This window comes from Eschrichtius robustus, chromosome 10 (assembly GCF_028021215.1).
Source record: "Eschrichtius robustus isolate mEscRob2 chromosome 10, mEscRob2.pri, whole genome shotgun sequence".
Taxonomy (NCBI): Eukaryota; Metazoa; Chordata; class Mammalia; order Artiodactyla; family Eschrichtiidae; genus Eschrichtius; species Eschrichtius robustus.
Window position 1 is genome coordinate 56,174,642 of NC_090833.1, and position 26,153 is coordinate 56,200,794.

The window sequence follows — 26,153 nt, forward strand, 5'->3', positions numbered from 1 at the left end:
TTTCATTTTCATTAGTCTCAAAGTATTTTCTAATTTTCCTTTTGGTCTTTTCTTTGACCTATTGGCTGTCTCAGAGGTGTTGTTTAATTTCCACATATTTGTGAATTTTCTAGTTTTCCTTCTGTTATTGCTATCTAGTTTCATTTCATTGTGGTCAGAGAAGATAATTTCAATCTTTTAAAATTTATTGAGGCATTGTGGTGGCCTCACATGTTCTATCCTAGAGAATGTTTCATGTACATTTGCGAAAGAATGTGTGTTCTGCTGTTACTGGGTAGAGTTTGGTATACATCTTAGGTCTGAGTGGTTTATAATTTTCAGATTCTCTGTTTCCTTACTAATCTTCTGTCTAGTTGTTCTGTGCATTATTGAAAGTGGGGTATTGTCCAGTTGTTACTTTAGAACTATTGTCTAGTCGTTACTTTAGAACTATTTCTCCCTTCAGTTGCTTCAGTATTTGCTTCATGTGTTTTGGGGCTCTGTTGTTACATGTGTTATCTGTTTATAATTGTTATATCTTCTTGTTGGATTGACACTTTCATCAATATATAATGTCCTTTATCTCTTGTAACAATTTTTGATTTAAAGTATTTTGTCAAATGTTACTGTAACCACTAAGCTCTTAGTTATACAGTTTGCATGGAGTATCTTTTTTCATCCTTCACTTTCAACTTATTTGTTTCTTTTGATCTAAACTGAGTTTCTTATAGAAAACTTAGAAATGGAATCATATGTTTTTTTAATCTATTCTGACAATGTGTCTTTTAATTGAAGTGTTTAATCCATTTACATTTAAAATAATTGCTGGTAAGGAAGAACTTCTGCCATTTTGCTGTTTGTTCTCTGTGTGTCGTATCTTTTTTGTTCCTCAGTTCCTTCATTATTGTCTTCTTTTGTGTTTAATTTTGATTCCTTTTTCATTTCCTTTTCTCTGTATATTTGATGTTTCTTTAGTGGTTATCTTGGGATTACGTAGCATCTTACACTTACAACAACCTAGATTGAATTAATAACAACTTGGTTTCAGTAATGAAACTATATTCCTCTACATCTTCATCCTTCCCCTTTTATGTTCTTATTGTCACACATTACATCATTATACATTGTGTGCCCATAATGTAGATTTAGAATTATCTCTTCATTCATTAGTCTTTTAAATCATGTAGTTAAAAAGGTGGATTTCCAAATCAAAAATACAATATTGCTGGCTTTATATTCACCTATGTAGTTACCTTTACTGGTGTTCTTTATTTTTTTCATATGGCTCTGGATTACTGTTTAGTGTTCTCTCATTTCAGCCTGAAGGACTCCCTTTAGTGTTTCTTGTAGTTCAGATCTGCTTGTGACAAAATCCCTCAACTTTTGTTTATCTGAAAATCTCTTAATTTCTCCTTTATTTTTGAAGGATAGTTTTTCTAGTTAAAGAATTCTTAGTTAACTTTTTTTTGTCTTCCAGCACTTGCATTGTCATCCCACTGCCCCTGTCCTCCATGGTTTCTGATGAGAAATTGGCTGCTAATGTTATTGAGGATCCCTTGTATATGATGAGTCACTTCTCTTGTTGCTTTCAAGATTCTCTTTGTCTTTCAGTAGTTTGAATACGATGTATCTTGGTATGGATCTTTTTGAATTTATCCTTCTTGGGAGTTTGCTAAGCTTCTTGGATGGTTAGATTCATGTTTCTATTAGATTTGGGACATTTTCAACCATTATTTCTTCAAATATTCTTCCTGCCTCTTCCTCTTGCCTTGCCTTTGGGACTCCCATTATATTTATGTTGGTATGTATGGTGGTATCCCACAGTCTCTTAAGCTGTGTTCATTTTTCTTCATTCTTTTTTCTTCCTGCTCCTCAGAGTACATAGTTAATAAAATCACTCATGAATAATAATCACAAACTATTAATTTGTTGAGTTTTACTGGACCACAGTCTAACAACTCTCAGTTATTTGATGTGGTATACAGTTGACCCTTGAACAACATGGGTTTGAACTGTGCAGCTCCGCTTATGCACTTTTTTTTTTTTTAGTAAACACAAATAGTACAACATGATGCACGGTTGGTAGAATCTTTGAACGCAGAACCACAGATAAAGAGGACTGACTGTGGGACTTGAGCATCAGCGGATTTTGGTATGAATGGTGGGTCCTGAAAACAATCCCCTGCACACACCAAGGGACAGCTGTACTGTGTAAGTCAGCATAGGCTAAGTCCCTGCAGTAGAGGATAAAAGCAGAGCATTGTGTACCAAGTGTTGGCTCTTTAAAGCCTCTGCCCAGAAATGACACAAGTCACTTCCCCTTGTGTTTTATAGGCCAAAGTAAGTCACATGGCCATACCTAATTTTAAGTGGTGAGGAAAGCACAGTTCTGTGTGCCCAAGAATGAAGAATATATTATGTTTCAATAGCTTGAATGACAACCAGGTATGCATACAATGTGATTGTATCTGTCTGTCTCTGAGAAGCCTCTGTTAATGACCGGGAACTATAATTCTCATTATGCTTTTATCATATCCCTTCAGAAAAGATTATGATAAAATTGTCTGAAAAGACATTTCTGCTGCCACTGCTAGTAGATGCCTTTGTGTACTCTTATTAAGTCTCCTAATTAATTTACAGACTACTCCCTCCCCACTCTATCACCAATGCATTCTTTAGCATTCATTGTAGTATTTCTTTGTGTACACAAAGGTTATTATTAGTCTCTTTAACTCTACTAGTTTTCAGTTTAACTCCTTCACTTACTAGCTCTGTGACCATAAACAAAATTCTTAATAATAAACTGAAGCTTCAGTTTCTTTTCTGGAAAAATACGGATAATAACGCCTGACTCAAAGGATTGTAATCAATCAGTTGACATAATGTGTGCAGAACGTTTTGTACACTCATACTTGGTAACCTTTCAATTTATTGTTTTTTTTCCTCCTGGCATTCAGTGCTCTGCATAGTTTGGCTCTCCCTTACAAAAGTCTGATGCAATACTCTCAAATTACTGTTGAACTATAAGTAATAATATTTTTGATCAGAAAGTTAGATTTTTTTGTTCATGTAATTTTTAACAGTTTACTGCATTTTAGTATGTTTGGAGGAAGGGATGGAAATTATACTGTGAAGTTTATCTCCTAATTTTATAATGGAAGTCATTGAGACGTCAGGATTTACTTAAATTTGCTATAAAATTCTTATCGTAATACTTTTAGCTCTAATAAATGATAGTATTTATATAAAGGAAAATAGTTTCCAGTTTCAAGATGGGTAATGAGGTTTCCACCTTTTTCTTGAAAATCACCAACAGAACAAAAAGTTGAAATACTGTTTTCATCTTTAATGAGAGCTGGAGGTATCTCTAACCCATGACCTAAAAATTAGATGAGAAAAAATAAATGACTTAGGAAGAATATCAAACCTGAGAGCCTAAGGTTACATATATGATATTGATGAAAAGCAACTTGTTTGATCTGCAAAACCCTAGAATGGCTCAGGCATTAGTACCACAGAATACAGGAGTGAACCAGGGGCCATAAATGGGGATTGTTTGAAAAATCTGAATAAGGAATAGGATTTCTGTGTTCTCACCTCACAGGAGACAGGATGTCTGATTAAACCAGAGGGATTCCAGACACAGGGTAGGGCAAGGATGAGATGCTAAACTAAAGACGGGGATTAAGTGAAAGTTGTTGTACTGAACAATAGGATGTCAAGCTTTCTTCCCCTGCTTGGCTCCAGACTTCTGGCTTCTGTACTTGATTGAGGGATTCTTCCTATGGAAATTAAATCACTCCAGATGAATGACCCAACATCCTCTCATATTGGAAGACCTCAACAAAAATGCCTACCGTGAGGTCCACCAGTTGACAACCAAACTTGAACACATAGAGCTTATAATTAGTTTTTTCTCATTAACCTCTTGAACATGAAGAAAGATGCTAGCCCTCTTAGGAAAGTTTCTAATGTAAAATAGAGACACACAACAGAAAAAAGGAAACTCAGAGGAAACAGGCAATACAGGGAACAAAAACACTTTGGGGAAATGAAAATTAACTACCTTAAACAGGTATTGCCTAATTAAAAAAAAAATTGGTGCTATAAGAAAAAAGGGGAGGTGGGTGTGAGAAAGTTCCTGGAATGAAAAGTATGATAGCAGAAATTAAAAATTCAATAAAAGCATTAAAAGAAACGTTTGACAGACCCTCCCAGGATATAGAACAGTGGCAGAAGAAATGTCTTTTCAGACAACTTTATCATAGTCTTTTTTGAAGGGACATTCATTCAAGTGTCATAATAAAATAGAGACATTTCAGACTTGAGAGTTCTAAGTTTACTTCTCATGCACCTTTCCAGGAAGCCCCAAGAATATGTGAACCGAGGAAGATACAGGATCTATAAAATAAAGGATTCAACATAGGAAAGAAGCAAAGAAATCATAAGGATGATGACAAAGTAAATATCATGTTGATAGCTGTGCATTAGACTTAGTAGGGCACTGGGCATAAAGAGGGATGCCTCCAAGGGCGGGGGGGAAATGGAACTGATAAGCTATGTAGCAGGTTTGACCACATAGAAGATTATATTGAGAATTGTTTTGTCAGAGCTATTAAGGAGTATGAGATGACTTAGGTATAAGTTTAAAGAAAACCAAGCAAATGAAAGCATGTGGAAAATTATCAAGTTATTTAAGGAAAGATTACTGAACACTACTTGACCCAGAAGTGAAAAATATTTATGTAATCATCATAATGAAAACAGTTTGGTATAATTATGTTGGGAGGATGGGAAAAAATGGGTAAATGAGAATAAAAAGTTAATAATATCTAAAATTAATGATGTTAAAGCAGTGTAAACACATGGTTTAAAAAATACGCAGGTAAATAGAAGAAGATAACAGCTCAAAGAATTCAAGCTGGTTGCCTCCTCGCTGAAAGAAGACTACTTCAGTAGTTATTTTTGTTTGTCATAAGCCTTCTAGCACTGTTTGACTATTTATGTGTATGTATTACTTTGAATAATAACTTTAAAACTAGATGTACATGGAGAACATCTCAGGAAATTCATCACAGTGTTTTGTGTGGTTAGCAATTCAGATATGACTCCTGTAAACTAATAACTTATGGTGTCCTTTTAAGGGCTGTCATATCAAACATACTAATTGAACATGAACATGTTTGGTTAAACATTAGCCAATTTAGACATTCAGACACGTAGAAGGAATCAAATATTCCAGGTCATGGCAGTAGCAGAGGAGGATAGTAATAAAGCACCACCAGGTTTCTGTATGGAAAGTCATCTAAAACTAATAAGTAAGCATCTAAATAATTTTCTGAGCATCCAAATAATTTTCACAAAGCTAGGAACCTTAACTTGTTAGATTCTTTGCACTTAGTTTTAATAGTATTGACAAATTGGTTTCTAGGATTGTAGGTGATGAGAAGGAAAGATGATGTAGGCAGGCTAATTGTTGCCTAGAGTAAGTGGTAGCTGATAGTAAGAGAAGAGACAGATAGCTGTTAAATTCTGCACAGGCATTGAGAAAGAATGGTCCAGTGCCGTATGGATATAAAGATTCCAAAATAGCTTTATAGTCCTTTTGAGGGCTTGTATGTGACAGCTCAATTATGTTGGCATTGACTTAGCCACTCTAGTGCAGCCATTTAGTGCCACGGAGTTTTCGAATTTACCCATTTTGCCACTTAATGTAAAACATCTCCTAATTGCATCCCTGAATCTGACCTTAAGTCTGATATATACCTGAAGGATAGGAATCAAGAATGAGGTGTGGAGCAAGGGAAGATGAGGTGACGATTTGGATCACTTCGGACATGCACTGTATAATAGAATGGTATATAAGTTTCGTAGTTGCTCAACTCAGAAGGGGCTGTCAGTCATTTTAAATAAGATGTCTGTTGGTTCCCTTGAGAATTAACTTCTGTCTTTACTGTTTTTTTCCATAAGATTCTTTGCTCTTCTCCCTCTTCTCCCTCCATTCCCACTCCCCCCCAATATAAGTTACACTGGTCAGACACATTTATTTCTAATTGATAAATAGATAGGTCTGCTATAGTGGAATTTAAGTATGTTTTTCATTTGAGAACCTAAAGGATGAACACCTGAGTTTTATGTTTGATTGTGTTACTTTATTTGATTTGCTGTTAGTCACAGAGTAGAGGAGAATTCAGTATCTTTCTCTTTAATCCTGCGTATTTGCTTTTTTTTTAGAGGAAGTCCACAAGTGAAGGGGACACCCCATTTTAAGGAAGAACAGTGTGCCCCAGCATTAAATTTAGAGATGAGGAAAATATTGGATTTGCAAGCACCCATCATGAGGTACAGTACTTTGGTTAAATTTAGCATTTTGTGATGACAATATACAGTGTAGTTTGTTAATTGCATGAGCAGTAAGAAAGTTGATTTTATTTCTTTGCATTGAGGATCATTTTTTTTTTAATTTAAAAATTCTTGATTAGCCCTTATAAAAAATGTAAAATTTTACAGATGGTACATTATTATACTTAAATTACTGTAATAAAGCCCACAATTTGGGTATACCAACTGTAATTTTATTTAGAAATTTATATTTTTTGATAAGATCTAGAATTGTTTGAATGGTATAACATAGTACATGTTACTTAAAAAGATACTCATATGCATTTAAAAAAAAAGGGGGGCACTTTTTCTTGAAAAAACTTCCCAAATATGTTGTTGGGTTAAAAAAAGTGAGGTATACTGTACATAAAAATGCTACTATTTTATTTTAAAGCGAGCTGGTGGTGGTAATTTATGTGTTGTTCTGGAAGAATACGTAAGAAACTGGGCGTGAGAACTGAGTGGCTAGGTGGACAGTTTTGGAAAAAAGACTTTACTATGTAGTCTTATTAAGTGTTGACCTATATGGATACAATACGTGAATATATTAAACTATATGAATGTAATACATATGTTTCTTAAATTCTTCTGATTCACAGTTCTAATGAAAGGCTTTCTTCATCATTTCTCTTGTTAGAATACAGTACAGATACTAGAACATGTTAAATAGAATTGTATACAAGTGGCTGGCTATTGTCTTGCCTTGTTTAATCTATCCTTTTTTTTACTTTAAGTCTCCTCAGAGAAAAAGAATGCCTTTTTGTTTTTGTTGTTATTTGTTTAAATGTGATCAGGGCTACAGGAGATTGAGTTCAGGTTACTCTTTATCTCAGATTTTATTTCAGAATAGAGATCCTTTTCAAGAGTGTAACTTGTGTAAGGAATTTTGAATGTCTGTGTTCCAAGTTGGATGGAACTGTACAAGCATGGCTTTCTACCTCCACCTGGTGGCAAAAACTGTGTGGTTCATGGATATGGGATAGAAAAAGAGCCTTTAAAAAAAGAATTCCTGCTGTCTTGTACAAGTGTAACTTGTCAGGTGCTAGTTTTTAATCTACTAATTTAGATGATTGGAAATCTCTCATTTTCTCTCAGAACTTCAGTAAAATAATTGCATTTCAGAGCCGTGTTATTATTAGCACCTGTAACATGTACCTCCTGGAAATTTGATTGGAGAATTCCTGTATACTTTTGAATTGAGTGAGGGGGCATGAAACTTGGCCTTTAAACCAACTGTTTTCCCTCCCACTACCAAAAATTAGTCAAATAAAGTTAGGGACAGTGATTATGCTGTTGCTTATAGGCGTAAGATTGCAAGAGTCTGCCATCTTTTAATTTTTGATTGAAGAAAGAATTGGATTAATGTTAAGCATCTACACCTTGTTATTAATTGAGGATAGAGAATATATAGAAAGTTAAAAAGTACTGGGACTTCCTGGTGGTGCAGTGGTTAAGAATTCGCCTCCCAATGCGGAGGATGCGGTTCGATCCCTGGTCAGGGAACTAGATCCCACATGCACGCCGCAACTAGGAGTTCACATGCCACAACTAAGGAGCCCGCCAGCTGCAACTAAGACCCGGCACAACCAAAAATAAATAAATCAGTTAAATAAAATTTTTTAAAAAAGAAAAAAGTACTGATATAATTTATAATTAAAACTTTTAGTCTATTTCTAACTAATACTAATAAATACTACAGTTTATTATCTTCCTTCTTCCCAGGCACTTAGAAAGACCCATGTAGTATATATAGTATTTAATGTTAATTAGGTATTAAACATATTTACATATTTGAGAATCGGTAATTATGAATTATTCATTTTATATTAAGAATATTTGATTAATCAGATTCCAAAATCCTATTGTTCTCCTCCCAAAATCCTATTATTCTACTTCTAAGATCCTAAATTAAACAACAACAGCAATAACAAACACCTCTGGTATACTACATAGCTGTTAATAAAGCCCATAGAAGTCAGTGATTGTAGAGGCTCTCTAAGGGCATAACTTAGAGTATCTTTATGTGTATTTTGTGTGTACTTACACCCAGGGGTGATTTTCAATAAAAATCAGTACAACATATGAAGACATAGGATATAAATTATTGGTACAGGGTCCTAACATCCCGTAGATGGCAAGAATTAATCCTTTAGTTCTTAAATCTTTGTGAGAATGGGAATTGGTGGGGACAGACCCTTGGGTGACTTGAAACAAGGCCTATTTACTAAACTTCATGGAAATATTCAATACTTTAACATCTGACATCAGCCTTTAATTGGAAGTTTGTTTACTTTCAACTGTTTAATTGAAAGTTTGTTTACTTTCAATTAAACGAGGAGGATCTATTTTTTTTTTATAGATTGTTTATCATTTTTGTCACAGTTATTTGTTAATTCCAATGTCAGGATTGTTTATGAGTCTATTTACATTGATGGATTTTTCTCGACTCTGGGTCACATTTTCCTGTTTATTCAGACATCTGGTCATTTTTTATCACAGTACTGTGGATGATGATGATGTAGAGATTCCGAATTCTGTTAACTTTGTCAGAGGAGTGTTGAGTTTTGCCTAGCAGGCAATTAAACTACTGGAGGGTAACCTTGATCTTGTTCCTAATCGTCATATGCAGTGATTCTTCCAGGGAGATACAAGCTGGGGAGAGGGAGAATGTGGTTTGAAAAAACCGAGGCTGAATCCTGCTGAATGAAAATCACTGGTAAACCAATGACTCCTCCACTAAATTGCCTCTCTTGTATCAGGTCTAAAACAAAGTTTTTATATTCTAGCCACCACATGCTACACATAAATTTTACCACTAAAATATAAATTTGAAATAAAAGAATATATAATATTTTAAAAGGTGAACTTTCATTAAACTGGGAATTGTAGTTGACTGCAAATGCTCTGAAGTTCAAGAGATGGAGCTCAGTAAGGTGACATGTTACTCTTATCTTTTTTAATATTTTTATAGTTGGGAAGAAAGTACAGTGAATTCTTCATTATCTGAAATATATGGTGGAATAAGTCATTGAACTTAACTTTCCAAAGAATTAAAAGTTAAAGAAAACATTAAAAACGTTCTTTTCACCATTATGGATTAAAATATTTCTGAAATAGACTCTTAAGTATGAAAGGAAATTTAACAGTACATAATAGAGTATATAAATAGACATTACATTTTTCATTCTTTCTTATACTTAAATTTTTTTTTACAGCATTTGATACTCCTGAGTACTCTTTCTTTAGTCCATCTTATTCTCTTGGCTTTTTTGATACCAGTTTCCACTGGTTCTCTTTCTTTCTCTCTGCCATTATCTTTGTAGCCTCACTTTTGGATTCCCCTTCCCTCTTGACCTTCCTCCCACAAACATTTGGTGCCATACGTAACTAACATTGCCCTAGGGGCTTGGCATTATAGGAGTAAACAAATTAGGCAGTTATTGCCATGCAGTCGTAATTGTTAAATCTCTCTGCAAGTATCAGTAAGTGCTGAGATCATACTACATAATTACTTTTCACTACTTAGTCAACTGAGAGGTCTTTTGCAGGGAGAAACTGTATTTTATTCACCTCTGAATCTCCAGCCCAGCATAGTGCCTGTCACAGAGCTCAGGCTTAATTAAATGTTTGTTGAATAGATGCACAATGTGAGATTCTTTGATACCCTAGAAATACTGTGGTCTAGAACTGTGCTCTTCACTACAGTAGCCACTAGTCAAATGAAGTGATTTAAATGTAAATTACAGATAAAATAAACAGAATTAAAAATTTAGGTTTTCTGTCACACTAGCCATATTACAAGTGTACAATTACCACATGTGGCTAATGGCTACCGTGTTGGATAGTACAGATACAGAACATTTCCATTACTGGTGAAAGTTCTGTTGGACAGGGTTAGAGGATTGTTACCTCTATACTCCATGTCTCCGGATTGTCATTCTGTCATTAGTTCTTTTCATGGTTTCTCTGTCTCTTTCCTTTCTTGTCAGCTGTCACTTATCCTCCCATCTTCTAATTTGCTGTTTCAGTACGTCTAGTTTTTAAACATAATTCATCAGGTTTGTGACTACAGCAACGCGTGTCTTTCATTTTTTTCAGAATTTCTGATTCCAGATTGAATTATACATAGATAAAGCTGATATATAGCTAAATTGTAGATAAATGGCAGTTTTGTAAGTGGTTTTATGATCTTTGCATGAATATTCTCCAGAGCAGTTATACTCATATTCATTGCTTTCCCAATATGCTTTTCTTAAAAGGAAATTGATTCTAAATTGCTTATTTCTCTACAGTTTGCAGTCTGTGCTGGAAGATCTCCTGGTTGCTACTTCTGATGGACTTCTTCATCTTATTCACTGGGAAGGAATGACAAATGGGAGGAAAGCTATTAATCTTTGTACAGTACCCTTTTCAGTAGACCTCCAGTCATCTAGAGGTAGCTACACTTTTTTCATGAGACAGAACCAGATGTTTAATATTTTATATAAACTAGTTAGATATTTTTTATGGATGAACATTGGTTTTTCTACTTTGGAATTAATCATGCAAGGGAGGAGGGTGTGTGTGTGCCTGAGAGAGAGAGAGAGAGAGAGTAGGAAGGAGTAGTTCAATTGTTTAGTGTTGTTAGGTCATTATGTTTGCCCTTTTAACTGTCCTTATATGGTTTGCAAGCAAAAATATAAGAGAATTTACTATATTTATATTCATATTTCATGTACTTTTTTTTTCATCAGCAGGTTCATTCCTGGGCTTTGCAGATGTGCACATTAGAGACATGGAATACTGTGCCACACTTGATGGGTTTGCTGTTGTGTTTAATGATGGTAAAGTTGGATTTATCACACCAGTGTCAAGTAGATTTACTGCAGAGGTATGACTTATTTACTTGGAATGTTTATGTTTTAATTTTGCATTTATTAATTTTAGTCTTTATTAAACCCCTCCCCTATTTTCCTTATTTAAGATTTTAGGGGTTGTTAATTTTTTAATCAAAACTATACATATAAATAGTGTAAGTAGACAATTCTATTGACATGTTAATGAAAAATGATAGTTCCTTTCCTCCTGCTTGTTCTCTTCATGCCCAGTTTTCATTCTCAGAGGCAACTACTTTTTATTCCTTCACTGATGATTTTGCTATTTATCTCCACTACTCTGAATATTTCCTGTAATTTTTAGTTTTTAGGCTGTGTTCATTGACTTCCCATTGTGGAAAATGAATGACCATGTACTTCCCTCTTCCCTGTTCCCCTACCCTGTCTGTAAGTTCTTCCCATCTTCCCAATATAGTTATTGTGACTTTGATTATATTAGTATCCGTTTCATCTTCTTGAATAAATTTCTCTTGGAGCCTTCTGGACGATTGCTTACTATACATACCTATTTAACACAGTTGCATTTTTAGGCTGTCCATCATTATCATCCTGTGGATTTCCTATATTCCTTTATTTTTAGATCCTTTCAGAGTTAATGGTTAATTAATATTTGATTCATTAATATATGAATTTGGTTGCTGTGACAGAGACCCAAAATAAAAATTTGGATTCACTGAAGGCTGTGTGGGCTTTGGTGGGTTTGGTTGTGTGATCTTCGTCATAGGGTGAGCTAACTGGGTTATTTCTTTTCCTCCCCGCTCCATATCCAGTGTCTGTTGGAGAAGAGTCCTGCAGTCTTTCTCAGAGAATATGTACCTGGCTGGCCCAGTATTTTTGGATTTGAGTTATGGAAGAGTTAGACTAGAGGGTCTAAATTCAGGATTAAACTCCCATGTATCCCTGTTTTTGGTGTGGTCTAGAGACCACTGAGATTTTTTTGTTTTTCTCTAAAGAAAAACTCCAGTTTTCTATTGCAGTGGAGGTGGGGTATTTCTTAGCTGCTCAGACTGGGAGGTAGGCAGTCTCAGCTACTGATTAAACAGGCTTTAAACCAATCCTACTGCTTTTAGTTCAGCTTTTGAGAGACATTTAAATTCCCAGGCCTTTTGTGTACCTTACAATGTAAATGTGGCTGTTTTTCAACATCATTACTGCTAGTTAAGGATTCTACTCATTCACTTGCTTCCCAGCTTCCAGAATTTTCTGATACCACCTCCTCTCCCATTCTTTGTCCTTGCCAACATATGCATTTTGAAAAAAATCTTTTCTGTTATAAAAGTTGGGGTTTTAAGAGTCAGAGAAGCTAAATATTCATGTTCAGTCTGTTCTCTTTAATGGAAAGGATTTTAAGTTTTCAAGGGCATATTTTCCTACATGGTATCATCTCTCTCTGTCTGATTTATTTCACTCAGCATAATGCCCTCAAGGTCCATCCATGCTGTTGCAAAAGGCAAGATTTCATTCTTCTTTATGGCTAAATAATATAGTTGACCCTTGAACAACATAGATTTGAACTGTGCAGGTCCACCTACACCTGGGTTTTTTTCAGTGAATACATACTACAGTACTCTACGATCTGCAGTTGATTGAATCCACAGATGCAGAACCAAGGATATGGAGGGCCGACTGTAAAGTTGTATGTGCCGGGGGTAGGTGCCCCTAACCCCCATGTTGTAAGGGTCACCTGTATATTCCTGTGTGTGTGTGTGTGTGTGTGTGTGTGTACACCAAATTTTCTTTATCCATTCATCCATCAGTGGGCACTTAGGTGTTTACATATATTGGCTATTGTAAATAATGCTGCATTGAACATGGGGGTACAGTTGTCTTTTCAAGTTAGTGTTTTCTTTTCTTCTTCTTCTTTTTTTTTTTTTGGATAAATACCCAGAAGTGGAATTGCTGGATTTTATGGTTGTTCTAACTTTACTTTTTTGAGGAAGTTCCATACTGTTTTCTGTAGTGGCATACCAATTTACATTCCCATCAACAGTGCACAAGGGTTCCCTTTTCTCCACATCCTCCCAACACTTATTATTTCTTGTCTTTTTGATAATAGCCATTCTGACAGGTGTGAGGTGATACCTCATTGTGGTTTTGATTTGCATTTCCCTGGTGTTAGTGATGTTGAGCATCTTGTCAGGTACTTTTTGGCTCTCTCTGTGTGTTCTTTGGAGAAATGTCTATTCAGAGCATCTGCCCATTTTTTAATCAGAATTTTTTTTGCTATTAAATGTATGAGTTTTTTATGTATTTTGGATACAGTCTTTTCTCGCATATATGATTTGCAAATATTTTCTCCCATTCAGTAGATTGCCTCTTCATTTTGTTGACATACGTTTGGGATTTAAATGTTTTTACTGAAAAAAAAATTAGAGCTGGAAAGTGATTGACTCATTTCTGAATATCAGCTTGTATTAGTATTTGGTTAAAGAAAGTTTTCTAGTAAATTAAGGATCTAAAATAATGAAAAGTAGATGAAACATTATTAAATAAGTTATAAGTAGAAAATATAAATTACAAGAAAACAATACATTTGTATTACTGGTAATTGGGAAATACACTAATGCCACATTTATATCAGACATTATTTAAGTGCTTTATAAAAATCCTGTTTAGCATTGCTTTTTTTTTTTTTTTTTTTTTTTTGGCTGTTCCCTGACCAGGGATCGAACCCACGCCCCCTGCAGTGGAAGCGTGGAGTCTTAACCGCTGGACTGCCAGGGAAGTCCCCTGTTTGGCACTGTTTAATACAGTTAGCAAATGTATTAAAGTATGTCAGATTATGCCACTCCTCTGCTCAGAACCCTTCAGTAGGACAAGATATTTAGGACAAAACCTGCTGAGGACAACTAAAAGAGCTGGAGAAAAAATATTTTTTGAATGTGCTTAACGGCTTTGGAGAGCTAAAAAGACTGTAAAGAGCTAACAAGACTGGTTAGGGGAGGCCAGAGGCCCAGTGAGCTAAAAGCCCAGTGTTTGACATGACAATGAGCATGAACAAACAAGGCTGTATGCAACAACATGGATGAATCTCACAAACATGTTTAGTGGAAGCAGCTAGACACAAAAGAGTTCATGCTATGATTCTATTTTATATAAAATGGAAGGAAAACTAAAAACATAGGCAGCTCTGAATCAGTTCTGTGTGGACGCATGTTTAAGTGTTAATGGTTTAAAGGAAAAGAAGGAAGTGATTACTATGTAGGTCTGGATATTGTTTCTTTTGTGGTAGAGGTGAGGATAATATTGATCAGGAGTGACACTGTTGGGGGACTTGTGGGTACTGGTAATTCCTAGCCTGAGTGGTAATTTCACAAGTGTTTATTACTTTGTGATATTATTGTGATGTACATTTTTGCTTTTGTATTTTTCTGTAATGTATTATAATTCATAATAGAAAGGGTTAAAAAAATTAAAGACATTCCAAATGACTCCCCATATATGAATTGGAGAAAAAGCCAAAGTTCTTATGGTGACTTTCAAAGCCCTATAAATCTGGCCCCCTATTTCATCTGTTACCTCATTTATTCCTTCTCCTTCCCCCATTCCATTCCACTCCACTCCACTCCACTCCATCTGCACAGGCCTCTTTGATGTTCTTTGAACATGCCAGAAATGCTACTGTGACAGGGCCTTTCTACTGCTGTAGCTCCTAAAGTACTTTCCTCAAGAGGCACCTTCATAGGGAAGACCTTTTAATATTACATCCTTCCTCCATACACTCTCTTCTCCTTAATTGTGTTATTATTTTTGCTGTAACATTTACTAACCTCCCATGTGATACTGTACAATTTTTTAAACTTGTCAGTCTCTTAACAAATGTAAAGCCAGGGATATAGCTAGGGATTTTGGTATGTTTGAATATCTGCAGTATCCTTGGCACCTAGAGCAGTACCTGGTGAATAGTGGGCACCTGGAAAATTTTTGTTATAGGAATGAATAAACGAATTTCGGTCGAGGCAGCAGTCCAAAGAAATAATGCTCAATGCTGTCTTTGCCATTTTTGTTAACTAAAATAATGTCTAGTTTTATTATTAAAATTGAAGAATAAATAAAATTCCTACAAAAAAGCAAATATTCCATATTTAGATAGTAGATTCTCTAGTTTATTTAGGAATTAAATAAAATCTATAGTATTATATTTCAAACAGTTTGATTATATTGGATCATCTAATTTTACTATCGTGATAATCCAGAAATAATCCAGTGCTGTATTGTAGTGTGCTAATTTTTGTGCTTACTAAACTAACAGTCATGATGACCTTTGCCTTAGAAATTTATGATCTAGGATGCCCTTGATTTGACTAATAAAAACAGACAAGGGAGCTGAATCTATTCTGTGTCTGTATTCAGAATTAAGTAGCATATAAAGCTTAATAATAATATCATTCATTTATTGAAGCTTAACTTGTTGAATTCCAGGCATTGTATTAAGTGGGTTACTTGTATGTAAGTTCTCATTTAATTTTCAAAACACTCTAAGAGGTAGTTTACAGATAAGAAAACTGAAGCTTGGAAAGGTCAAATAATCATTTTAGCAAGTCAGGTAGATCTGAGATGTTATGTCAGGCTGCCAGATACCATGCTACTAACCACTGTACTATAAAGCAAAGGAGTCATAGAGAATAGTAAGCAATTGACAAATCATTAATCACTTCTAAAGGATAGACCAAATAGAATCGACCATTTTAGATTGATCAGAAAAGTTCAACACTATATGCTAGGTGACAAGAATAACAATAGTGAGCAAATTAGATGCAGTTTCTACCATGAAGAGGTTTACATTTTGATAGGAAAGTCGTCTTCATTTAATTTGAATTTAGAGGTCAGATATCCATTTTTTAGTGTTTTATGAATAGATTAGCACTGGACTGAGCTCATTTGGGAATATTTATTGAACCAGTTAATGAAATTGAGGTTTTTAAGGGAGAAAATCCAGATGGTAGTTCCGATGGGATGTTTTCCTATCCAGATCAAACCATATAAAGAACCATATAAAGCCTTATAAAACTATGTTTATTGAAGGAGAATTATATTGATAAAAGTATATTTGGGGAACATGCGTTAAATCTTAACTATTTTTCTTAATTTTAGCAGCTTCATGGAGTTTGGCCACAAGATGTTGTTGATGGAACTTGTGTAGCGGTAAATAACAAGTATCGACTGATGGCGTTTGGTTGTGCGAGGTAATTGATATAGATGTCTGCATTTTAAGACTTACTGCCAAAAATAATGGGTTTTTTTTAAACCGTAAGATGTTCTTAACACACTTATGAACTTCATTGTGCCTTTCATAATTTATGAATCAGCCTTAATATAAAATTTAAAAGCATTTTAATAGATTGAAGCAAACAAATCTAAAGGGCAGATTTTGGAGATTGGGTGTTTAAGTTTGTAAAAGTGAGCTTTTTTCCAGTGGTAGGAAATTGAGTCACAAGTTAAGAAGATTAAATCAGTTAAAATTTAGGTTCTTTATTGTTTAAAAGAAGATCAGGAAGAATGTTTTCCTTTTTTGGAAACAATCCTTTCTTTTTAAGACATCAGTGTTGACTTGCCTTTGAATTAGTGGGTGTGCCTTAGTTAACAAGCAAATTAAAAGCTCATACATAAAATCAATTTCTTGCTTTAATTCAAATAATTCAGGTTTTAGAAGTAAAATTGAATACAAATTATTCATTCAGCAAACATATTTGTGTCTGCCAGGTGCCAGGCACAATTCTAAGCACTTGGGATACATTATAAAACAACAAATATACCTGACTTGTTTGAGCTTTATGTTGTAGCTCAAATAAAAAGATTATATCAGATGCTGAGAGTAATGCCTTAAAATGTGTATAGTGCTTTTTAGTCTTCAAAACTCTTTCTTAAATATAAAATTCCATTTTGACCTCAAAATGTGACTTAGTGGTTCTGTAGAACATAACATCTAATATAGTGTCCAGCTACATCAAGGTAAGTATCAAAGTATTTCTATCAGTATAAGTAATACACTGATAGTGTTATAAATCACTGCCTTCATTACACTGTCAATAATCTGTTTGTGAAGTAGGAAATCCTTATCCTCAACACATTGCTTCTCACTGAGGAGATAAATGTAGAAAGTAAATTTAACGTAGTGTAAGGAGAAAAGGAAAGCGTATTTTTCTTCATCATCATGGGTTTGATTTGGTCACATTTTGTTTAGAATTTTTTTTTTAAGGCTCTGGTTTTTTTTTTTTAATATATTTATTTTTTATTTTTGGCTGCGCTGGGTCTTTGTTGCTGCACCCGGGCTTTTCTCTAGTTGAGGTGAGTGGGGGCTACTCTTTGCTGCGGTGCACTGGCTTCTCATTGCGGTGGCCTCCCTTCTTGCGGAGTGCCGGCTCTAGAGCGCAGGCTCAGTAGTTGTGGCGCACGGACTTAGTTGTTCCGTGGCATGTGGGATCTTCCCGGACCAGGGCTCGAACCTGTGTCCCCTGCATTGGCAGGCGGATTCTTAACCACTGCGCCACCAGGGAAGCCCTGTTTAGATTTTTTAAATCTATGTTCATGAGTACAGTTTGCTATAGTTTTTTTTTTTTTTTTTTCTCTCCTGGTTAACCAAGGTTATGCTTGCCTCATAAGACAAGTTGAGGAAGGATTTCTCTCTTTCCCTTCTTTGTTCATCTTTGAATGTGTGGCTGAATTTGTCAGTGAAGCCACCTGAGCCTAGAATTTTCTTGATTACTAATTCAATTCAGTTTTAAAATAGACTGAAGAAGATTTAGATTTTTTGTCTCTTAGTCGTTTTGGCAGGTTGTATTTTTCTAGGACTTGGTTTCTTTCATATACACTGTCAAATTTATTGGCATAGAGTTTATAATATCCTTTTAAACTTTCATATTATAAAATAAAAACAAACAGGAAAGTGCATAATCCAAATATTCACAGTTTTACAAATAATTATAATATAAACATCCATCTTTTCACAACTCAGTCAAGAAATAGAACATTGCCAGCCAATATAAGTTTTACTCCTGCCACTTCCTAATCATGACTCCCATCCCCTCCTTAACACTTAAAGGAAACCAATTTTGTCTTTCATGATAATCATTTCCTTTTTTTTTTTTTTTTTACAGTTTTACCACTCACGTATGCATTCCTAAAAAGTATAATATAGTTTTACCTAATTTTGAACTTTATATGAATAGAATCATATTCTATGTTTTGTGTCTTGATTCTTTCAGTCAACGTTGTGAATTCATCCATCTTATTTGCCAGTAACTGAAATCATTTATTTGGGATTGATTTATAAGTAGAGTTTTGGTGTATGAATATATCATAATTTATCTGATTTCCTGTTAAAGGACATTTACATTATTTCTTGGTTTCCAAAAAAGGAGACATTCTCTTACATAAACACATCATCTTTAGTCAAACACATGGGAAAATTAATGATAAATCCCCTATAAGATCTAATACTCAATTCATATTCAGACTAACCCAGTTGTCACCAAATTTCCTTTATCTCTTTTGTTTCAATCAGAATCATTCAAAAGTCATGAATTATATTTGGTTATTATTTCTCTTTAGTTACCTTTTGCCTATAAAAATCTTTGTATCTTTTTTCTTATTTTTATGACATTAACTTTTTTTTGAGTCTAGGTCAGTTGTTTACAGAATATCCTACATTCTAAATGTGTCTCATTGTTTTCTCATAATGGCATTTAATTAGTTTCTGCAACACCTGTTTGAACCTTGAAGGTGGTTCTTATTGAGCCAGTATAGTCAAATGAGTAGGAAGCTCACATCAGCATTTAGAGGAAACTGATGGAGACGGGAACAGTGGTGGGTGTGCAGTTCTACATCACCTACATTCAGGGCTAGCACCCAGGGGTCTAGCAAGGCCATATTTTAGAAGCCAGGATTCTAGCCCTTCTTCCAGGATAATGCAGGTGGAATCTTGGCCTTCAGCCTTTTAGTTACCTCAGTTTTCATGAGTTGGGAGAGCATCAGCCCTTCTTATGGCGTGATCGTGGGTTGGGGTGAAAGTTCTGTGATTATAGCTATGTGACATAACTGACCTAGTGGCTTCTAGCCCTGATCTGCCAGCACTTATGAGGATTAATTGACTTGAACACCTTATTAGAGTTCTGTAAGAAGCCAGCTTTCTTTTAGGATGACAGTTTACAGCCTAATTCTTCCCTTATATTTAAAGGTTTGATTAGATTCTGGTTAAACATTTTTGTCATAGGTGTTTTGTACTTCTTATGACATCATGCAGCAATAACATTGAGTGGTCTCAGTATTGATGATGCTAAATTTGATTACTTACGGTGATAGTAGCCATATATATCTCTATTATAGAGATATGTTTTTTGCTTTGAGATTAGTATCTTTTTTTAAAAAAAATTAATTAATTAATTTTTGGCTGTGTTGGGTCTTCGTTTCTGTGCGAGGGCTTTCTCTAGTTGCGGCAAGCGGGGGGCCACTCTTCATCGCGGTGCGCGGGCCTCTCACTATCGCAGCCTTTCTTGTTGGGAGCACAGGCTCCAGACGCGCAGGCTCAGTAGTTGTGGCTCATGGGCCTAGTTGCTCCGCGGCATGTGGGATCTTCCCAGACCAGGGCTCGAACCCGTGTCCCCTGCATTGGCAGGCAGATTCTCAACCACTGCGCCACCAGGGAAGCCCCCGAGATTAGTATCTTTTTAATGAAATATATTTTTCTTTTATGGTGGGCTTATGAGAAATCGAAAGAAAAATAATTTAAGTAATATAGGTACTATAAATACTTAAAACGTTAATTGTCAGTCTTTTGTAACTATTGACATAGCACCTACTTCTTATATTAGAAATATCTGGACTCCTCACTGACTTGTCAGAGTTCAGCAACCCAGAGTTAGCACTAGACAGTTGTTAGATGCAAAGCAAAAACAGGTAAATACCTGCTAGCTACTTAGTGCTGTCTTTCAGCAAGGTATCTAATTGGGCAGGTAGTCTGGATAGATATCTGTTCCAGGCATTTGGCTTCTGACTAAGAGTAACAGATCAGATTTTCTCTCCCACCTAAAATAGCCAAGAAAATGGACAAAAATATGAAACAAGTGTTTTGAATTCAAGACATAGTACATCAGGCAACAAAGGATAGTGATCCCTGAAACATGAGAAACTAAATAAGAAAACTCTTCAACTGCCGCAGCTTTAATTACTTTGAGAGAATTTCCAGCACAAGGATGGAGAGACAGGGCCTGGCAGATTCCCTGGGTTGAGTGTGTGGAAAGGAAATGAGAGTCTGGGAGACCAAAGCAGCTGGGGCTCACAGGCCAGACATCAGAGGAGGGAGTGGCACAAAGAGAGAACTCCAGAGAGCTGTAGAGGTTTTCTTTTGAGTATTGAACTGAAGCATGGAAGATAAAAGACCCAAATCAAACATTACAGAAGAAAAGATTAATAAACTTGAAGAACGCAGCAAGAGAAATGATGCAAAATGAAACACAGAGAGGAAAAAAAGAATTTAAAAACAGAGCATCAGTGAGCTGTGGGATAACTTCAAGTGGCCTATTATTGCAGGTATTTTATTTAGTCCCCATCCTGATCCTTGAGAAGAGTGGGGCCTGGCTGGAAACTGATCAAAGCTGCTGTGAGGAGATCATCTGACTTCTCCTACCTTGAAGGAGTACAGTTAAGGGTCAGAACATTCTGGCAGTCATAAGCTAGTGTCATCCTGATGTGTGCAAAAGCAGCCTTGGATTTAAATTATTTTTAAAACAACATTTATGTTAAATTTTCCATCTGAGAATAGCTCTGTAAGTAGAAATGATATTTTCTGTGATCATTATAGTTCAATTTTGAAATATAGCTTAGATGTAATATACAGATTCTTTGTTTTGGTTTCTGGCCGTTTGTAAGTTTGACCCTTGTAAAGATTTTTTAATGGAATAGTGATACTTACCATATACATAAGAGTATGTATCTTGTGTACACATACAAAAGATAATATAAGGTAAAAAATAACAAAATGAAGATTTCTGAAAGTTTCCAGTACTGCATTCATGTAGCCCCTGCTTGTCTCTCTTCTTTAATATTCCCCTTTCTCCACCAGGGCAGTTACTAATCTGGAATCTGTGTACATTAGGTCTTTGTTGTATTTTTACCACAAATGTATTTAACTATGTTTTGAATGTTTTTCACAGTATAGAAACAGAATTATACTATTTATATAGATATATAGATAGATGGGTGGGTAGATAGATATGCTGTCCATTTTAATGCACATGACAAAAATTCATTTTCAGTGCTATATGGTATACTACTATATGAATATACCACAGTTTCTCTTTCCTTTCTCTTATTGCTGGACATGCAGATTGTTTCCATTTCTTTGCACTTATTCCCAGTACTATAATGAACATTATACATGTCTCAAAGACAAGGATATTTCTGGGGTATATCTGTAGGTGAAATTGCTAGATTACAGAATATGCATTTGTTTAAATTTAAGAGGTGACTGCAAATTATTTACAAAATGGTTTTGTTCTAGTTTACACTCCTATCAGCAGAACATAATATTTCCCATAGTCATGTTTTTTTACATTTGTATTTGTCATTTTACACTAAAAGTGTTTTTGATTTTTACAGTGGTTCTGTACAGGTTTATACAATAGATAACACCACTGGAGCCATGCTACTATCTCATAAACTGGAGTTAACAGCAAAACAATATCCTGGTGAGTCCTCTTCTTCTTTTTTTTTTTCTTCTTAATTACAGGTAATATGTGTAGTGAGGTTTTAAATTAAATGATGGAGGCCAAAGGCCAAATATTGTTAAAACATGTAACAACATTCTCTCTGACCCAAGGATTTCTGTGTAACTAGAGGCTCCTAGGATACCTCTTCATTTAGTTTTCTCTATCCTCACTTAGTTTTAGCCCCTATATTCCTTGTCTGGGTTTTGCTTTAGACTCTTGCCTGATTTCATTGCCTGTGTTATTTTATGCCTTCCAGTTCCATTTATTCATTCAACAAGTAATTACTGAGTACATACTATAGGCCAGACACTGTTCTAAATGCTGGTTACACAGCAGTAACCAAACCAGAAAGTCTCTTTCTGAACCCCCTTAGTGACTGTTGAGTGAATCCTGTCCACAGGTGTAAGTCTAAAGTCTATATCATTGGAAATGTTTTTGAATGAAAGTAACAGAAAACCCAACTTACTATTGCTTAAACAAATAGGATTTATTTTCTGTAATAGCAGGAAATCCAAAGGTAAGCTGCTGTTGGCATTCATTTAGCCTTTCTGTCATGATCACAGGGTAGCTTCTGAGCTCCAAGCATTACTTCTGCATTTGAGTCAAGAGGAAAGGAGGAAAGAAGGCATATATATGCTTTTTGATCAGGAAAGCAAAAAAGCTAGATTGAATTTGAGTTCTTCCAGAGATTTCTGTTTGTTTCTTCCAATCACCTGGGAAAACTACATCAGTCTGGAACCGTTTGCATTATATTCTCTGTTTGAGATTTTTTTGAATCATACAAGTTACACAAATTACAGATCAGACTGAGGACTGGTTTGTGGTTGCAGATTCTCAGGGGAACTTCTTTATTTTCCATTCAATACCATGGACAAAAACAGGGAAGTGTTCCTTGCTAATTTTTCACCTTCCATGTGGTAGAGTTTATTTCTCATTCTCCCTTGTTCATGGAATGTTTGTAGTCCCAGTGTTACGTGGGTATCTTCTATTAGATTCCCTGCCTTGGCCAAGCTCTGAGCTTTATCTCCTGTCCCTCAACATGCTGTGAGTCGTCAGATGTAAAAGTCAGGTCTCTAGGGTTTGGCAGAAAAATTCAGGGCAAGAGCACTTGGTACACTCACTTACCTCCCAGTATTTTTGGATATTTTGATGTGTTTAAGTATTCTGTTTTAACATTTTAGTTGTTTCAGTGTGGAGAGTCATTCAAGGTGTCATTTTGCTATACTGCCAGAAACGGAAGTTTGCTCCTTAAGTTTTTATCATTCTTATTGCATAGCCTTTAAAGGCTTGCATATATTTTTTTCTAAGGACACTTTTTTGCTGCAACTGACAAGAACAGGGTGTTGTGTATTTTGATTGTGTTTTCTAACCCTTTTATCTGTTTATTTTTCTATCCATATTAATGTTGTGATGTGCAATACAATAGCCACCAGCCACATGTGGCTTTTTAAATGAAACTAACCGACATCAAAGAAAATTAAAACTTTTCTCAGTTTCATAGTCACACCTAAATGTTGAATAGCCACATGTAGCTAGTGACTGTCTATTAGACCAAGCAAATATAGAACATTTATCATCATTTCAGGAAGTTCTCCTCGTTGCTTCTATTGATTGATTGACAGCACTGTATTGAATTTTTTAGATTGTTTCCTTTTCTCATGTTCTTGGAATGCCAATTCTCCCTTTGGTTATCTACTAACTCTCACTCTTGCAGTCTTTGTTATGGGAGAGTGCTGCCTTCTTGAGTTATATAACTTTAGACTATAAAAACTGCTTAAAATGTCAGGAGACTTGTGCTGTCCCGCATCTTGAACACAGACAAGCTTCTGTGTTTTCTTCTGGCTCCACTGGCTGATTTTTACAGGTGGCAGCACTGCAGGAGTCCTTACGTGACACAGCGACTTCCATTCTGATTCCCGGACTCACGCCGGCCTGAAACCCCTTTCTTGTCTTTGTATAGGATGTGAGACCCCAACTCCCTAGTCATTGCTAGGTCCCATTCCAACCTTCTGTCCCTATATTTCTAACCTTTTTCACCTCACCACTCCCCACTCTTCACAACTCCTCCCCCTGGGCTGCCTTAATTCAAGCACTAACCAAACTCACTTTCAGTTTTCTCCTTTCTTTCTTCAGAGTTCAGCTCTGTAACAGAAAGTCTTTGGATTACGTTTTACATTTTTCTCATTATGCAGATTATCACAGTCTATGTTTATGGTAGGTTACCAGCTAGATAAATTTTCCGTATTCCTACCACTTGAAGATTAGGTTAACTATCATTAACATTTTATTGTATATCTCTACAACTAGATTTTAATATGTGTATAATACTTGGAAAATAGATATGCATATTATGTACATATGTATATATATGTTTACTTGGGATTAATAGGAATACTGTTTATAACCTCTTTGTAAGCTTTGATTTGAGTTTGTATGTTTCTTCTTGGTTTGGTTTTAAATTTTGCTCTTAAATGTGTAAAGTATACTAATAAGATACGAGGTTTCTTATGCATGTTCCCATTTATTTATTTGTTTGTTTTGTTTTAGTTTCATCATTTGATATGGCTTTATTGGGCATTTTTTTTTCTATTTTGATAAGAATTTTTTTTTTATTGGAGTAGAATTGCTTTACAATGTTGTGTTAGTTTCTCCTGTACAATGAAATGAATCAGCTATATGTATACATATATACCCTCCTTCGTGGACCTCCCTCCCACCTCACCCATCTAGGTCATCACAGAGCACTGAGCTGAGCTCCCTGTGCTAGTGGTAACAGCAGGTTGCCACTAGCTATCTATTTTACACATGGTAGTGTATTTATGTCAAACCTAATCTCCCAATTTGTCCCACCCTCCCTATCCCCCGCTGTGTCCACATGTCCGTTCTCTACGTCTGCGTCTCTATTCCTGCCCTGCAAATAGGTTCATCTGTACCATTTTTCTAGATTCCACATATATGCATTAATATATGATATTTGTTTTTCTCTCTCTCGTTTACTTCACTCTGTATGACAGACTCTAGGTCCATCCACATCTCTACAAATGATCCAACTTCGTTCCTTTTTATGGCTGAGTAATATTCCATTGTATGTATGTACCACATCTTCTTTATCCATTCATCTGTCATTAGACATTTAGGTTGTTTCCATATCCTGGCTATTGTAAATAGAGCTGCAGTGAACATTGGGGTACATGTGTCCTTTTGAATTATGATTTTCTCAGGGTATATGCCCAGTAGTGGGATTGCTGGGTCATATAGTAGTTCTGTTTTTAGTTTTTTAAGGAACCTCCATACTGTTCTCCATAGTGGCTGTATCTTTTTACATCCCACCAATAGTGCGAAAGGGTTCCCTTTTCTCCACACCCTCTCCAGCATTTGTTTGTAGATATTTTGATGATGGCCATTCTGACCGGTGTGAGGTGATACCTCATTGTGGTTTTGATTTGCATTTCTCTAATGATTAGTGATGTTGAGCATCCTTTCATGTGTTTGTTGGCCATCTTTATATCTTCTTTGGAGAAATGTCTGTTTAGGTCTTCTGCCCATTTTTGGATTGGGTTGTTTGTTTTTTTGATATTGATCTGCATGAGCTGCTTGTATATTTTGGAGATTAATCCTTTGTCAGTTGCTTCGTTTGCAAATATTTTCTCCCATTCTGAGGGTTGTCTTTTCATCTGGTTTATGGTTTCCTTTGCTGTGCAAAAGCTTTTAAGTTTCATTAGGTCCCATTTGTTTATTTTTGTTTTTATTTTCATTACCCTAGGAGGTGGGTCAGAAAAGATATTGTTGTGGTTTATGTCAAAGAGTATTTTTCCTGTGTTTTCCTCTAAGAGTTTTATAGTGTCCGGTCTTACATTTAGGTCTTTAATCCATTTTGAGTTTATTTTTGTGTATGGTGTTAAGGTAGTGTTCTAATTCCATTCTTTTGCATGTAGCTGTCCAGTTTTCCCAGCACCACTTATTGAAGAGGCTGTCTTTTCTCCATTGTATGTTCTTGCCGCCTTTGTCATAAATTAGGTGACAGTATGTGCATGGGTTTATCTCTGGTCTTTCTGTCCTGTACCATTGATCTATATTTCTGTTTTTGTGCCAGTACCATACTGTCTTGATTACTCTAGCTTTGTAATATTGTTTGAAGTCAGAGAACCTGATTCCTCCAGCTCCATTTTTCTTTCTCAAGATTGCTTTGGCTATTCGGGGTCTTTTGTGTTTC

The 26,153-nt window shown here is 35.4% G+C and overlaps 1 protein-coding gene across 4 annotated transcripts in view; it reads left to right on the forward strand.

Annotated features, from left to right (window-relative positions):
- The window catches only part of RIC1 (RIC1 homolog, RAB6A GEF complex partner 1), a 133,213-nt gene that overhangs the window by 75,706 nt on the left and 31,354 nt on the right, over window positions 1-26,153 (forward strand). The window contains exons 2-7 of one of the 4 annotated variants that reach the window (XM_068552551.1): window positions 4,342-4,440; window positions 6,214-6,321; window positions 10,653-10,795; window positions 11,094-11,230; window positions 16,329-16,420; window positions 21,831-21,919. In XM_068552551.1, the coding sequence (XP_068408652.1) occupies window positions 4,430-4,440; window positions 6,214-6,321; window positions 10,653-10,795; window positions 11,094-11,230; window positions 16,329-16,420; window positions 21,831-21,919 (580 nt within the window). In that variant the 5' untranslated portion in view covers window positions 4,342-4,429. The remainder of the gene's footprint in view (window positions 1-4,341; window positions 4,441-6,213; window positions 6,322-10,652; window positions 10,796-11,093; window positions 11,231-16,328; window positions 16,421-21,830; window positions 21,920-26,153) is intronic. The other 3 variants (XM_068552550.1, XM_068552548.1, XM_068552549.1) reach the window with 3 other exon arrangements.